The sequence below is a fragment of the Tupaia chinensis genome, unplaced genomic scaffold (genome assembly GCF_000334495.1).
Source record: "Tupaia chinensis unplaced genomic scaffold, TupChi_1.0 Scaffold000355_1, whole genome shotgun sequence".
Lineage (NCBI taxonomy): Eukaryota > Metazoa > Chordata > Mammalia > Scandentia > Tupaiidae > Tupaia > Tupaia belangeri.
Window position 1 is genome coordinate 13,514,587 of NW_006159850.1, and position 15,662 is coordinate 13,530,248.

Genomic DNA, 15,662 nt, shown 5'->3' on the forward strand with positions numbered 1-15,662 from the left:
GCGGGTGGGCCTCCGGCCCGGCGGGGCGGAGCGGGGCCCGGGGGGGCTGGCGGGGGCTGGAAACTGGCAGAGGAAGAGTCCTGCAGGGAGGACGTGACCCGTGTGTGTCCCAAGCACACCTGGAGCAACAACCTGGCCGTGCTCGAGTGCCTGCAGGACGTGAGGGAGGTGAGGAGGCGGGACGGGAGGGCCAGGCCTGGTGTGGGCCCGAGGGTGTCGCCGGCCTCGGAAGCCGCTGGCGGCGGGCTGGCCCTCGCCCCTTGAGCCTGCCGCTCACTCCCCGGCGCGTTCCGGGCCGAGGACCCCACCCCCATGCCTTCCTTCCCCAGCCCTTATTTCTCTCCCTGTTGCGGGGGGTCTGGGACAAGACCTTGGCTCCTGGCCGCAATCGTGAAGGCCCAGAGCAGGTTTCTATTTGCTCCTGTCTTTTGTGTGATGCTCTGTGCACAGTGGCTCCCCGCGGAAGACCAGTTTAGGGTTTTGTCATCAGTTTCGACCTGGACGATTCGTACAATCTATTGAAACATGAAAAATGGTTGGCGTACTTAAGTTGTTAAACAATGATCTGATGTTTTTTTAGCTGTAGATAACGTTTAGGTAACTCGGGTTCTATCGATTTTCATGTGCATTGTGGTCAACAGTAGAATTTACTGTCTCCGCCCCCCCATTCTTTTGTAATTCTCAAATTCTTATTATTTTCCGTATGGTTTTCGTTTTTCTTCACTTCCTTTGGACAGTTTGTATCACTACAAAACCTCATGTCTGAGCCATTACTCCTAGAGATTTGGAACCCCAAAGCTTGAAAAGTTAGGGCAGCATTAGAAGCTGTAAGATGTATACAATGTTTTGTGATTGGGTTGTTGGGTCTTGCCTTTCTGATGTCTGAATATGATATGAAATCTGGATGTGATGTTGCTTGATGTGATTCATTGATCAATCTTCTGTAGATATAATGCTTCAGACAAAAGTGCATATTTGACAATTCTCAAAGTTTGGGAGCAAATCTGTTCAGAATACTTTTTCCTTTTTTTCATGAATTATTTTATTTTATTATTTTTTTCTTTTTTTGGAGAGATTTTCACTATAGGGCATGTGTGCTCACAAGACAGACAGAGAGAGACAGAGAGACAGAAAGTGAGAAATCACCCCTCAGGGGGGATGGCCACTCCGCAATCCCTTCTCCTTCATTCTCCTCTCAGGATCTTGGGCACACACGTACACGCGCCTGGCGGGAGTTTAAGCCAGGTCCAAGACTTGAACCGCGGTCGACTACATGGGAGTCCAGCGACAGACCGCCATTATGCTAACTGCTGGTCCCTATTTTATGTATTGTTTGACCAGAGAGGGTGGGAAAAAAAAGTGAGAAAGCCTGCCACCAGGTCCAGGACTCGAATCATGGTTGGCCATGTGTGGAGTCCAGCATCTCAACCACCTGCCAGCCCCCAGAATACTTTTTTCAAAAGTGTAGGTATACAGAATTAGCACCAAGGGTTGAGAAATAGAATAAAGCTGCTGCTCCATAGTGTTTCATTTGGGAATTTAGAATGATCTAGGCCGTTCAGGGCGGTGGAAGACCACTGACGTATAGAAATTTGCTACACCTGGCATTTTCTCTTTTTCCCCACTGTGATATTTGCTGTAGTATTCAATACATAAGTAATTCAGAAGAGGAAAAGATATACATATTCAGGAGACAGAAAAGCTTGTAGAGCTGCCAGAATATAGGGCTATACATGACTTATCACCTACAGCTGGGAGACCTTGTTGTTCATTCTCTTTTTTTTAAAGTTTATTCCCTTATTCTTTTCCACATGCAAGAGAGACAGACGGACAAGTACCCTGGGCAGGGTCTTGATGTTATGATCCACCTGCCAGCTCCCCCAGCCAGCCCTGGATCATGACCATCATACTCTGGGCGGTCTCTAGACACTACTCAAAACCTTCCCTTGTAGATTAGCCTATTAGAGCTTCACATTTTACTGATGTGCCAGCATCCGGTCTCCGTTCCCTGTTACTATTCATTCTTCAGCTTCTCCTCTACTAGATACTTAAGATTCTTCACTCTGTCACATACTTTTTGGAATTTTCTATTTGGTCTTTGTGAAGAATCTGTAATAGATGTTGTTTCCTCAAATTAGAATCCTAGTATTGGTCACTAACCCATTATTAGTGGTTTGTGGCAGAAACAGGATGTTAAAAGGCAAAGAAGCAAAAAGTGTCCTGTTTCAGGAACACATATCTCTGTGTGTGTTAGGGACATTTGGAAACCTCCACTGACAAGCAGTCTTCCTTTGTCATGCATGTAGAAGTGTGTAGAGGCATACATAGTCCATAAATAATTTAGATTTGGGAACTAGCAGTTGGCATAATGGCTATGTCGCTGGACTCCCATGTAGTCAACCATGGTTCGAGTCCCGGACCAGATGGCTTAAACTCACATCGGGTGCGTATGCCTGCATGCCCAAGGTACCAAGAGGAGAATGGAGAAGGGATTACAGCATGGCCATCCTCCCTGGGGAGTGGTTTTTTGCTTTCTGTTTCTCTGTCTTTCTGGCAAGTGCGTGCTCCCGCTGACGCCGGGCTGCCGCTTCCCTTGCTTGGTCTGTGCTGCCCTCGCCCCTTGAGCCTGCCGCTCACTCCCCGGCGCGTTCCGGGCCGAGGACCCCACCCCCATGCCTTCCTTCCCCAGCCCTTATTTCTCTCCCTGTTGCGGGGGGTCTGGGACAAGACCTTGGCTCCTGGCCGCAATCGTGAAGGCCCAGAGCAGGTTTCTATTTGCTCCTGTCTTTTGTGTGATGCTCTGTGCACAGTGGCTCCCCGCGGAAGACCAGTTTAGGGTTTTGTCATCAGTTTCGACCTGGACGATTTGTACAATCTATTGAAACATGAAAAATGGTTGGCGTACTTAAGTTGTTAAACAATGATCTGATGTTTTTTTAGCTGTAGATAACGTTTAGGTAACTCGGGTTCTATCGATTTTCATGTGCATTGTGGTCAACAGTAGAATTTACTGTCTCCGCCCCCCCATTCTTTTGTAATTCTCAAATTCTTATTATTTTCCGTATGGTTTTCGTTTTTCTTCACTTCCTTTGGACAGTTTGTATCACTACAAAACCTCATGTCTGAGCCATTACTCCTAGAGATTTGGAACCCCAAAGCTTGAAAAGTTAGGGCAGCATTAGAAGCTGTAAGATGTATACAATGTTTTGTGATTGGGTTGTTGGGTCTTGCCTTTCTGATGTCTGAATATGATATGAAATCTGGATGTGATGTTGCTTGATGTGATTCATTGATCAATCTTCTGTAGATATAATGCTTCAGACAAAAGTGCATATTTGACAATTCTCAAAGTTTGGGAGCAAATCTGTTCAGAATACTTTTTCCTTTTTTTCATGAATTATTTTATTTTATTATTTTTTTCTTTTTTTGGAGAGATTTTCACTATAGGGCATGTGTGCTCACAAGACAGACAGAGAGAGACAGAGAGACAGAAAGTGAGAAATCACCCCTCAGGGGGGATGGCCACTCCGCAATCCCTTCTCCTTCATTCTCCTCTCAGGATCTTGGGCACACACGTACACGCGCCTGGCGGGAGTTTAAGCCAGGTCCAAGACTTGAACCGCGGTCGACTACATGGGAGTCCAGCGACAGACCGCCATTATGCTAACTGCTGGTCCCTATTTTATGTATTGTTTGACCAGAGAGGGTGGGAAAAAAAAGTGAGAAAGCCTGCCACCAGGTCCAGGACTCGAATCATGGTTGGCCATGTGTGGAGTCCAGCATCTCAACCACCTGCCAGCCCCCAGAATACTTTTTTCAAAAGTGTAGGTATACAGAATTAGCACCAAGGGTTGAGAAATAGAATAAAGCTGCTGCTCCATAGTGTTTCATTTGGGAATTTAGAATGATCTAGGCCGTTCAGGGCGGTGGAAGACCACTGACGTATAGAAATTTGCTACACCTGGCATTTTCTCTTTTTCCCCACTGTGATATTTGCTGTAGTATTCAATACATAAGTAATTCAGAAGAGGAAAAGATATACATATTCAGGAGACAGAAAAGCTTGTAGAGCTGCCAGAATATAGGGCTATACATGACTTATCACCTACAGCTGGGAGACCTTGTTGTTCATTCTCTTTTTTTTAAAGTTTATTCCCTTATTCTTTTCCACATGCAAGAGAGACAGACGGACAAGTACCCTGGGCAGGGTCTTGATGTTATGATCCACCTGCCAGCTCCCCCAGCCAGCCCTGGATCATGACCATCATACTCTGGGCGGTCTCTAGACACTACTCAAAACCTTCCCTTGTAGATTAGCCTATTAGAGCTTCACATTTTACTGATGTGCCAGCATCCGGTCTCCGTTCCCTGTTACTATTCATTCTTCAGCTTCTCCTCTACTAGATACTTAAGATTCTTCACTCTGTCACATACTTTTTGGAATTTTCTATTTGGTCTTTGTGAAGAATCTGTAATAGATGTTGTTTCCTCAAATTAGAATCCTAGTATTGGTCACTAACCCATTATTAGTGGTTTGTGGCAGAAACAGGATGTTAAAAGGCAAAGAAGCAAAAAGTGTCCTGTTTCAGGAACACATATCTCTGTGTGTGTTAGGGACATTTGGAAACCTCCACTGACAAGCAGTCTTCCTTTGTCATGCATGTAGAAGTGTGTAGAGGCATACATAGTCCATAAATAATTTAGATTTGGGAACTAGCAGTTGGCATAATGGCTATGTCGCTGGACTCCCATGTAGTCAACCATGGTTCGAGTCCCGGACCAGATGGCTTAAACTCACATCGGGTGCGTATGCCTGCATGCCCAAGGTACCAAGAGGAGAATGGAGAAGGGATTACAGCATGGCCATCCTCCCTGGGGAGTGGTTTTTTGCTTTCTGTTTCTCTGTCTTTCTGGCAAGTGCGTGCTCCCTCTAGCAAAGATCTCTCCCAAAAAAAAAAATTTAGATTTGACTGATTTTAGAATCTGTTTAATTTAGCAGGTACTATCTTTCTTGCATTATTTGGTGTAAAGATGATTACACTGACCTGAAAATTTAGTCACAGCTCTACCAACATCTAAGATTCCCAGCAAAAATATTTTCAGTGATTCTATTTTTCTTTCTTCCTGGGCGTGATATAAAATCTGAGGGTAAGTCCAGGTCCTATATTTACTCTGAAACTTTCCTGAGTACCTCATTCAGTGTTGGAACTCCAGAAACATTGACTGATTGAGGATGAAGAAACTAATGGGGGAAGTTTTAAGAAAGGTGTCATGTAAATTGGAGAAGGGGTAATTTTTGATGGTAAGTTTTTTTTTTTTTTAATAAAAAAAGTTTTTGCTATAGGGCGCATGTGCTCGCCAGAAAGACAGACAGAGACAGAAAGCTAGCGATCACCCCGCACCCCCCCCCACCCCCCCAGGGCGGGGATGGCCATGTTGCAATCCCTTCTCCTCTATTCTCCTCTCGGGATCTTAGGCACACACATGCTCACGTGCCCAGCGTGAGTTTAAGCCACCGGGTCCAGGACTCGAACTGTGGTCAACTCCATGGGAGTCCAGCGACATAGCCATTACGCCAGCTGCTGGTCCCTGATGGTAAGTTTTGATGTAGAAAGGCTAAATGTCCTATTTAATTAATTTCCCCATTTTTATTATTTTTTAATTTGCCAGAGGGTACATGCACTTTCTGGTAATGCACTTACAAAATATAAATAATAAAAGTATTTATGGGTACCTTTATTTACTTTCGGCTGATACTTTCAGTTTGTTCTACTATATCACATGCCAGCAAAGCTGAAATCTGTGCATAAACTGTAAAGTGCATATTGACTACAGAATAGTTCCAGCCTTTCCTTAGACATTTTAGCTATTTTGAAGGTGTATGGTATGTGGAGGATTCACTCTCTTTTTTTTTTTTAAGAGAGAGATTTTTGCTACAGGGCACATGCACTCACTGGAGAGACAGAAAGTGAGAAATCACCCCCCAGGAGGGATGGCCACGCCGCAATTTCTTCTCCAGTCTCCTCTCCGGATTTTAGCCATGCACGCACACTCACCCAGCATGATTTTTAAGTCTCCTGGTCTGGAACTGCAGTTGACTACATGGAAGTCCAGTAATGTAACCATTACACCATCTGCTGGTCCTGAGGAGTCCCTCTCTCTCTCTTTTTAAGATTTATTTAGTTAGTTAGTTCCATATGTTATTATAATTAGTATTATTATTTTAATTTGACCAGAGAGAGATAGAAAGAGAGAAAGCAAGCCACCAGGTCTGGGCCTTGAACTTCAACCAGCCATGTGGGAGTCCAACACTCTAAACCACCTGCTGACCCCAAGGATTCTCTTTTTCACATTCTCAGATGAGTCATACATTTGAAAGGCCTAGTATATCCGGTGGGCTCACTATTAAACAGTGGATGTAACAGTGACAGTGGTGTTTATTACTAGTCATAGTTCTAGGTATAAAAACAATATACTCCCTTGGCTGTTCTAAGTGAAGGAGTAACAATCCCAAAGAAAGAGAAGAAACTACTCTCTGGTGTCCAATAAGGAGATAAGAAATGCTTGAGGGACCAGTGGGTGGCTAAGGGTGCTGAGCACTCCCACATGGCCAACCACAGTTTAAGTCCTAGACCTGGTGGTTTGCAGCTTGCTTTCTCATCTTCTCTGTCTCTGTCTCTCTCTCTGGTCAAATGAAAATGAACACATAAATAAAATTAAATAACTAATTCTCTTATTTATTTTTTCTTTTGAGAGAGATTTTTGCTATAGGGTGCATGTGCTTGCTGGAGAGACAGAGAGACTGAAAGTGAGAAATTACCACCACCACCACCCACCCCTCCCCAGTGAGGGCTGGCCACGCCGCAATCCCTTCTCCTCCTCTGTTCTCCTCTTGGGATTTTGGACACGCACATGTGCCTGGTGTGAGTTTTAAGCCATTGGGTCTGGGACGTGAACCTCTCATCTACGTGGGATTCCAATGATGTAACTATTATGCCATCTGCTGGTCCCATAAAGAGGTTTTTTTGTTTTTTGTTTTTTTTTATTTTTAAACAAGACATGCTTGATGTTGAGAGTAATTTTTTAAAAAACTTTTTTGTAGAGATTTTTGCTGTAGGGTTCCTGCACTCACCAGAAAGACAAGACAGAAAGAAAGAAATCTCCCCCTGGGGGGATGGCCACAACACAATCCCTTTTCCTCCATTCTCCTCTCTGGATCTTGGGCACGCATGCACACATGCCAGTGTTGAATTTGAAGCCCCTGGCTCTGGGACTTGAACCACGGTTGGCCATGTGGGAGTCTAGCCATGTAATTGCTATGTCGTCTGCTGCCCCAGAGTAATTTTTAAATAACTTTGTGAAGGCTCAGCCTCTATGGCACAGTTAGTAGGTGGCATACCAGACTAAAAGCCACATGCTGACTGCCATTGGAATCTCCAGTTAGGTCAGCTTGAAAACATGCCCATGAACCTGGCAGGCTAGAGGACGAGATGAAGGGAATAAGTGGGGTGACCAAGCCTCACAGAGGTTTCTTCTTTCTCTTTCTCTATTGTTTGCACACATATGCTCTATCGTTAATTGAAGGGGGGAAAATGAACCAATCTTGGGCTGGCCACCCTATAACATAGTGGTTGAGTGCTGTTCGTGGAAGGCTGGCTCCCACGTGGGCAACCGTAGTTCGAATCCTGGCCCTGGTAGCTTGGTATACATGCTGGGTATGTACATGTACCCAAATGTACCCAAATCCTGATGAGATGGAGAAATGGAAGAAAAAGGATTGTAGTTTTGACCATGCCTGATTAGGGATTGCTTTTTCTTATTCTCTCTACTGGGCAAGCACACATGTTTATTAGCATGATATTTTTATCCACAATCTAGCTAAAACTGAGGTTAAGAAACTTGCCTCAGAGCTAGTAAGTAGTGGAAACAAGATTTGAAAACAGGTCTGTTCAACTGTAAGAGAGCTCGTTTCTTATTTCCTTCTGCCCCCTAAGACTCATATAAGGGTATTTAGGACAGTTTATGGAGTGCCAGTAGGTGGTGTGGTGGTTAAAGTACTGGATTCCCACATAGCCAACTATGGTTTGCGCCCCAGACCCAGTGCCTTGAAAATCACACTGGGCACGTATGCATGCATGCCCAAAATTCCAAGTGGAGAAAGGGGGAGAAGGGATTATGGCATGGGCACCCCCCCCAGGGGTGATTTCTCACTTTCCCTGTCTCTTTTCAGCCAGCTCACATGCCTTATGGCAAAAAAACTAAATAGAAAGGAAGAGAAAGAAAGAAAGAAAGAAAGAAAGAAAGGAAGGAAGGAAGGAAGGAAGGAAGGAGAAAAAGAAAAGAAAAGGAAGGAAGAAAGTAAGTAAGTTAGTTTGTGGAAAAATAGAATTAATGAACAAGTTTAATTTGTCAAAAAATATTTCTTTAAATAATTGTTTTATTTAACTTTATTCATTTTAGTTTTACCAGAGAGGGAGGGAGGAAGGGAGAGAGAGAGAGAAACGTGAGAAATCAAGCCGCCAGGTCCAGGAATTGAACCATGGTCAACCATGTGGGAGTTCAGTGCCCTTAACCACCATGCCACCTGCTGACCCCGGCAAAAAATATTTTGAAATTCATGTATAATTTTTTCCTAATTTTGATTTTCCAAAACTGTTTGAAGACCTTGCATAGATTTTAGGACTGCACTTCCCAGTGTACTAGTCGCCAGCTGTTTGTAGCCGTTCAACAGCTGAAACATGGCTTGTCTGAACTGAGATGTGCTGTATGAATAAAATACACACTTGATTTAGAAGACAGAATAAAAAGAATGTAAAATATCTTAGTATTTTTTTCCCCTTCAAGATAGGGTCTTGCTGTGTAACGGTCCTTCTGCTTCACTCTGCCCGAGTCTCTGGATTATAGGCATACCACCATGCCAGCCTTTAGGTTGGGTAAGGAATTGAATCCGGGCCTCCTAGGTCAGGATATTCCTCCTGTGGAGTATTGCTTTTTTTTTTTTTTTTTTTTTTTTAGAATTATTTAATTTGATTTAATTTAGAATTAGTTTCCAATTTGATGAGAAACAGAGAGAGAGAGAGAGAGAGAGAGAGACAAAGTGAGCTACCAGGTCTGGGACTTGAACAGGGGTTGGCCATGTGGAAGTCTAGTGCCTTTAACCACCACACCTGTGGCCTCAAGTTTTGCATTTTAATAGTGTGTACCACATCAGAGCTCAGTATTTTCTCTTTCTTTTTTTCCTTTCTCTTGTTCTTTTCTTTTTTTTTCTCCTCTTGTCATAGGCCTTATGTGCTTGTCAGAGAGAGACAGAGAGGGAGATGCGAGAAAGCACCTCCCAACAGGGCTTGGTTATCTTGCAATTACTTCACTTCTGTTTTTTTGTTACCCTGTTGAGATTTGGGGCAGGCACACACACTTGCTGGGTGTGTTTTTCAAGCGACCAGGGTGGAATTCAAACCATGCTTTGGACCATGTGGAATCTGACTGCCTTAACCGTCAGGACGTGGAACTGGGACTGTCTCTTCCTCCCCCCTCTTATTTACTCAAATATTGATAACACATTTAAATGATAATTGGATATATTAGGTTAAAAAACATTATTGAAATCAATTTTACTTTATGAAATATGACTACTAGAAAACAGAATTATCTAAGGGATCCACATATGTTTCTATTGGCCAGCAGTAACCTAGAAGAAAAAGTTATCTTTACTAAGAAATCGTAATATGTTATAAAATAGTAAGTAGCATAAAAAAGGGATAAATTAAATGCTCTAAGCATGTGGTAGAGGAAATGGTTGGGAGGATCAGAGAATAGCTCTTCAGTATCTTTCATTCTTCATAAATTGGTGATTTGTGTAATGAAATTCTTAGTTTAGCTACTTTAAAATGCCTCCTAATCTTATTAATGGATAGATCTTATTTTCAGCATGTCTAATTTATAATATGTAAGGGGTGCTTTAATGCCTTCAAGTTGAGAACAATACTCTGACAGAATTGGAAGTCAGTAAATGACTCATCTTTATTTGGTTGAGGTAGATACATCTGAAACTTAAGAAAGAATTTCAAGTGATGGCTTCAGAACTGTGTCAGTACTAACCCTTGTATCTGCATTAAAATAGAGTGTGGAGGAGCAAGAAGCATGGACTGGAATCTAAAAACAATGAATTAAGAGAACCAGACATCTGTTTTTGTTTGGCTTTAATAATTTTATTGAGATCATGTTATTTTTTTAGATCAGATGTATGTATGATATTTATAATCCTGTAAATTCTCCTACTAAAGGCTTGAATGACACCTATAACTCTTTATTAGGGGGAAATCATTGTGGAAATAAGGGTGCTGATTTGATTCCTGACTGTACACTTATAAAATGAAACAGACATATAGATGTTTTTGAGTTCCTTTAAAAAATAATGCATATAATAATATATTTAAGATCATAAGCAAGATAAACAGTGAAGTGAAATATGTGAGAAAAACTAACCAGGAGAATATATATAAAGTTCTAAATTTAAATGCAAGTTAAGGGGCCAGCAGGTGGTGTGGGTAAGGCGCTGGACACTCCCACATGGCCGACCATGGTTTGAGTCCCATACCTGGTGGCTTGCTTTCTCACTTAATCGCTTTCTATGTGCGTGTGTATGTGTGTGTGCGTGCGTGTGTCTTTCTCTGATCAAATTAGAGTAAGTAAATGAATTAATAAAATTGAATAAAAAAAGTTTTAAAATGCAAATTTAAAAAAAGGCAAAAGAAATCGTATTCAGAGAATGCGCTGGTACTTAGGAGGTTTCATTTGTTGTTTACATTAAACTGTAAAGACAGTCTGTAAATGAGAATTCCCAAGGCCAGATCAGCTTTAAAGTGTGATAGACACCAAGGATAGAGAGAGGGACATTTTGGAGAGTTTTATGATGAACATAGTCTGCCATCTGTTAATTAGTGCAGTTGGCTTAGTACAGTTTGTGTTGCTACAGCAACACCTGGGACTGGGTAATTTATGAAGAAAAGCAGTTTATTTGGCTCTTGGTTTTGGAGACAGGTAAGTCAGTCCAAGGTTGAGGGCCTTATCTGGTGAGGGCCTTCTCTCTGTGTCATCCCGTGGTGGTAGAAGGTGGAAGGAGCCCATGTGAGGGAGCAGGAAGGGGGTGAAACTCATTATTTAATCAAAAACCTTTCTTCATAATTAACCCATTTCCCCAATAATGGCATTAATCCATTCAAGAGAACAGAGCTCTTTGTGACTTAATCACCTCTTAAAGAAGGTCCCACTGCTCAACATTGTTGCTTTAGGGATTACATTTCCAACACATGGACTTTGGGGAACACATTCAAAGAATAGTAGTCATCTACTGAGCACATACGTATTATATAGGAAATAAAAGTCAGAAGAGATAAGGTCTTTTAATTATGTGAAGCTTGTGATAAGAGGAGAAGCAATATGAAGTGGAAAAATAGAATGGACTTTGGTGCTACAGTCCTGGAATCAAATCCTAGTTCACTTACCGACTTCTATGACCTTGAACAAATTTATCTCTTAAACCTTTAAGTTTCTTATCTATAAATGATCTTTTCTTTCGCTGTCCCCTTTGTTGTTACAGATCAATTTGTTCAAGATAATGTTTTATGTTCATTGTCCTAAGAGCAATCTGTAATAAACTGTAATGCTCCATACCTTTTATATAGTCCTTGCAAGTTTCCCTCAAGAAAACTTTGATGTAAGGTCAAGAGCATTTATAGATATTTAAATGTGCACACTTTGAGATGATGTAGTGTAAAGGTGCAAGTGCTCTGGGTAAAGGAATTCAGTTCTACCTTTAGTTCTTTTGGCTGAAATGATACTTTAATATGAAGTATGCTGCCTGTCAAAGGAAAACTCCATTTTCACATGTAAGCAGGGGTAATTCTTATATTCTGAAGACTGCATTACTTAAAACAGATCATCTGTAGAATGGAATGACTAAAATATAAGGTAGTATTTTTATCAGTTGAGAAACAGAAGGCATTGATTGTATTTTTTTTTTTTCTTTAAGTTTGCTATAGGGTATGTGCATTCATGAAAGAGAGAAGAGAGGGGCCCGCGGCAGGTGGCAAGGTGGTTAAGAGCGCTGGACTCCCATATGGCTGACCACAGTTCCAGGCCTGGACCTGGAGGCTTGCTTGCTTTCTCTCTCTCTCTCTCTCTTTCTCTTTCTTCCTCTCTGGTCAAATTAAAATAAAATAAATAAATAAAGAAAAAAATTTTTAAAAAAGAGAGAGGGAGAGAAGAGAGAAAGTGAAAAATTACCCCCAGGGGATGGCTACACTATAACTCCATCTCCATCTCCTCTCTGGATTTTGGACATGCACACACACGCACTCAGCATGTTTCTTAAGCCATGAGGTTGGAGAGTCTAACTGGACAGTTGGCCATGTGGGATCCAGCCACTGTTGGCCTGATTATATCTTTTTACCCTGTGTAAAACTAGTTAAGTATAAATACATACCACTGAAATTCCCCTGAAAGTTGTTGTGTTGGGGCCAGAAGGTTGGCATAGTGGTTGGGGTGCTGGATTCCCACATAGCCGATGATGGTACAAGATCTGGACCTTGTGGTTTGCTTTCTCACTTTCCCTTTCTCTCTCTTTGGTCAAATTAAGAAATGATAGTAACAGTAAATGGAATTAAATAAATAATTCTTTTTTAAAAAGTTGCCTTCATAGAGGGAAAAATATAAGGACTTTTTTTTTTTAAAGAATTTTTAAATTTAATTTTACTTATTCATATATTTTAATTTGACTAGAGAGAGACAGAGAGAGAGAAAGTAAGAAAGCAAGCCACCAGATCTAGGACTTGAACCATGGTTGGCCTGTGGGAATGTCTAGTGCTTTAACTACCCACACCACCTGCTGGCCCTAGACTTTTGCTTTTATACTGTTCAGATTGGAGTATTTCTCTGGGGTATGGAACAGTTTATAATATTAAAATATAAATACTAAGCTTATTCATGTTAAAAGACAGTCCAAGGACCAGTAGATGGTGTAATGGTTATGTCGCTGGACTCTCATGTAGTTGACTGTGGTTTGAGTTCCAGACTTGGCCGCTTTAAGCTCACGTTGGGCATGTATGCGTGCATGCCCAGGATAGTCCCAGATGTTTTGAGTATGTAAGCCTTCTTTCAGAGGTAATTAGGCAGCAAAGTTAGGTGTATTTTTTTTTTTTTTAGAAGTTTTTACCTTAGGGAGTGTACTCTCTAGAGAGACAGAGAGACTGGTAGGTGTTACCCCCTAGCGGGGATGGCCACACCACAATTTTTTCTGCATTCTCCTCCTAGGATCTTGGGCATGCACACACGCACCTGTGTCCGGTGTGATTTTTTTTTTTTTTTGATAGGTTTTTGCTGTAGGGCGCGTGCGCTCGCCAGAAAGACAGAGACAGAAAGCGAAAAATCACCCCCCAGGGAGGATGGCCACACCGCAATCCCTTCTCCTCCATTCTCCTCTCGGTATCTTGGGCACACACGCACACGCGCCCGGCATGAGTTTAAGCAGCTGATTTCAGAACTCGAACCGCAGTCGACTATGTGGGAGTCCAGCGACATAGCCATTACGCTAACTGCTGGTCCCCCACTGTGATTTTTTAAAAAAATGTGCTACAGAGCGCGTGTGCTCATGATATATAGAGATTTAATTCAATGAGGAAAAAGAAAAGTAATTTTGGGGGCTGGCAGATGGCGTAGCGGTTATGTTGCTGGACTTTCATTTGGCCAACTGTGGTTTGAGTCCCAGACCTGGTGATTTAAAAATCACGCCGGGCCATATGGAAGTCCAGCAACATAACCGCTATGCCATCTGCTGACCCCCAAAGTTAATTTTCTTTTTAACCCCACTGAATTAAAAAAATCTAACTTTATTGAATATAGGAATGGATTTTTCAACCACAGTTACTTTTAAAACAGTGGAAATTTCTGGGGCCAGCAGGTGGCGTGGTGATTAAGGGCGCTGGACTCCCACATGACTGACCATGGTTCAAGTCCCTGGCGGCTTCCTTTCTCACTTGCCCTCTTTCTCTCTCTCTGGTCAAATTTAAATAAATAAATAAAGTTGACTAAATTCTCTTTTTTTTTTTTTTTGGAGAGGTTTTTGCTATAGGGCACATGCGCTTGCCAGAAAGACAGAGAAACAGAAAGTGAGAAATCACCCCCCAGAGGGGATGGCCATGCCACAGTCCCTTCTCCTCCATTCTCCTCTCGGGATCTTGGGCACACACGCACATGCGCCCGGCATGAGTTTAAGCCACGTGGTCGACTACGTGGGAGTCTAGTGACATAGCTATTACGCCAATTGCTGGTCCCAAAATAATTCTTCAGAACAAAAACAAAAACCAAATAGTTGAAATTCCACAGTTTCGGGCTGGCTGATGACATTAGTAATTAGGCACCTGGATCACACATAGCCAACTGAACCCCAGACCTGGTGGCTTAAAAAATATACCAGGTACATGCCCAAAATCCTGAAAAAGGGAGACGTGGAGAAGGGGTTGTGGCATGACTGTCCCCCACTGGGGTGGGAGAGTACTTTCTCACTCTCTCTGTCTTTATGGCAAGTACACACACATTCTGACAAGATATAAAAAGAAAGAAATTCTGGGACCATGAGATGGGATAATGATTGTGTCGCTGAGCTCCTGAAGAAGTCGGCTGTGGTTTGAATCCCAGACTCTGCATTTTAAAATTAACGCTAGGTGTGTGTGCGCGGGCGCGAGCGCACGCCCCCCAAATCCCGAGAGAATAGAGGAAAAGCCATTGTGGTGTTGCCATCCCCCCGGGGGGTGATTTCTTTCTCTTTGGCTCTCTGGCAAGTACACGTGCCCTATAGCAAAAATATCTCTTTAAAAAAAAAAGGATGGGAGGGACCAGCAGTTAGCATAATGGCTATGGCTGGACTCCCATGTAGTCGACCAAGGTTCGAGTCCTGGACCCGGTGGCTTAAACTCACACTGGGCGCGTGTGCGTGCGTATCCCGAGAGGAGAACGGAGAAGAGACTGTGGCGTGGCCATCCCCCCTAGGGGGTGATTTCTCGTTTTCTGTCTGTCTCTGTCTTTCGGGCAAGCACATGAGCCCTATAGCAAAAACTTCTCCGAAAAAAAAAAAAACAAAAAGAGGGTGGGCAGCAGGTGGCATGGTGGTTAAGGCACTGAATATTTCCACATGGCCGATTGCAGTTCAAGCCCTGGACCTGGTGGCTTGCTTTCACACTTTCTCCCTTTCTCTCTGTGTCTCTTTCTACTTGAATTAAAATAAATGAATGAACAAATAACATTATATAAATAATTCTTAAGAAGAAAGAAAGAAATTCCATGATTTCATATTAAAACTGAGCTTGTTAGGTTTATTACCACCTGTGTAGATAAAAGCTTCTCATGTGTCTGGTGGTGGTGTTTTTATTTTATTATTTTTTTTTTTGTCGTTATAAGAAGCTTCAAGAGTTTATACTATTGTATATTTTCATTTTCAACTTGTAAGTATGTCTGAAATAGGAGAGATTAAGGCAGTGAAAGCAGAAGTCTGAAGAAATTGCTGTGGTTCCCTTTCCTCTTAGGGAAACAAACTCACTCCCCAGCTGATAGTCGCAGTTTACTTTCCGGCTTACTTCCCTCTAGCCTTTTTTTTTTTTTTTTTTTTT

At 42.4% G+C, this 15,662-nt stretch overlaps 2 protein-coding genes across 3 annotated transcripts in view; both read left to right on the plus strand.

Moving 5' to 3' along the window:
- The first annotated feature begins 6 nt into the window (after nt 1–6).
- Nucleotides 7–15,662, plus strand: part of LOC102472417 (nucleoside diphosphate kinase B) — a 22,749-nt gene continuing 7,093 nt past the window's right edge. The window contains exon 1 of one of the 2 annotated variants that reach the window (XM_006152643.2): nt 7–168. The gene's annotated coding sequence lies outside the window, so the exon portion shown is untranslated. The remainder of the gene's footprint in view (nt 169–15,662) is intronic. The other variant, XM_027773506.1, reaches the window with a different exon arrangement.
- The window catches only part of GLG1 (golgi glycoprotein 1), a gene marked incomplete at its 5' end in the record, with an annotated part of 140,303 nt that continues 124,755 nt past the window's right edge, over nt 115–15,662 (plus strand). Inside the window, 1 exon segment of the mRNA XM_006152644.3 lies at nt 115–168. Coding sequence (XP_006152706.2) covers nt 115–168 — 54 coding nt within the window.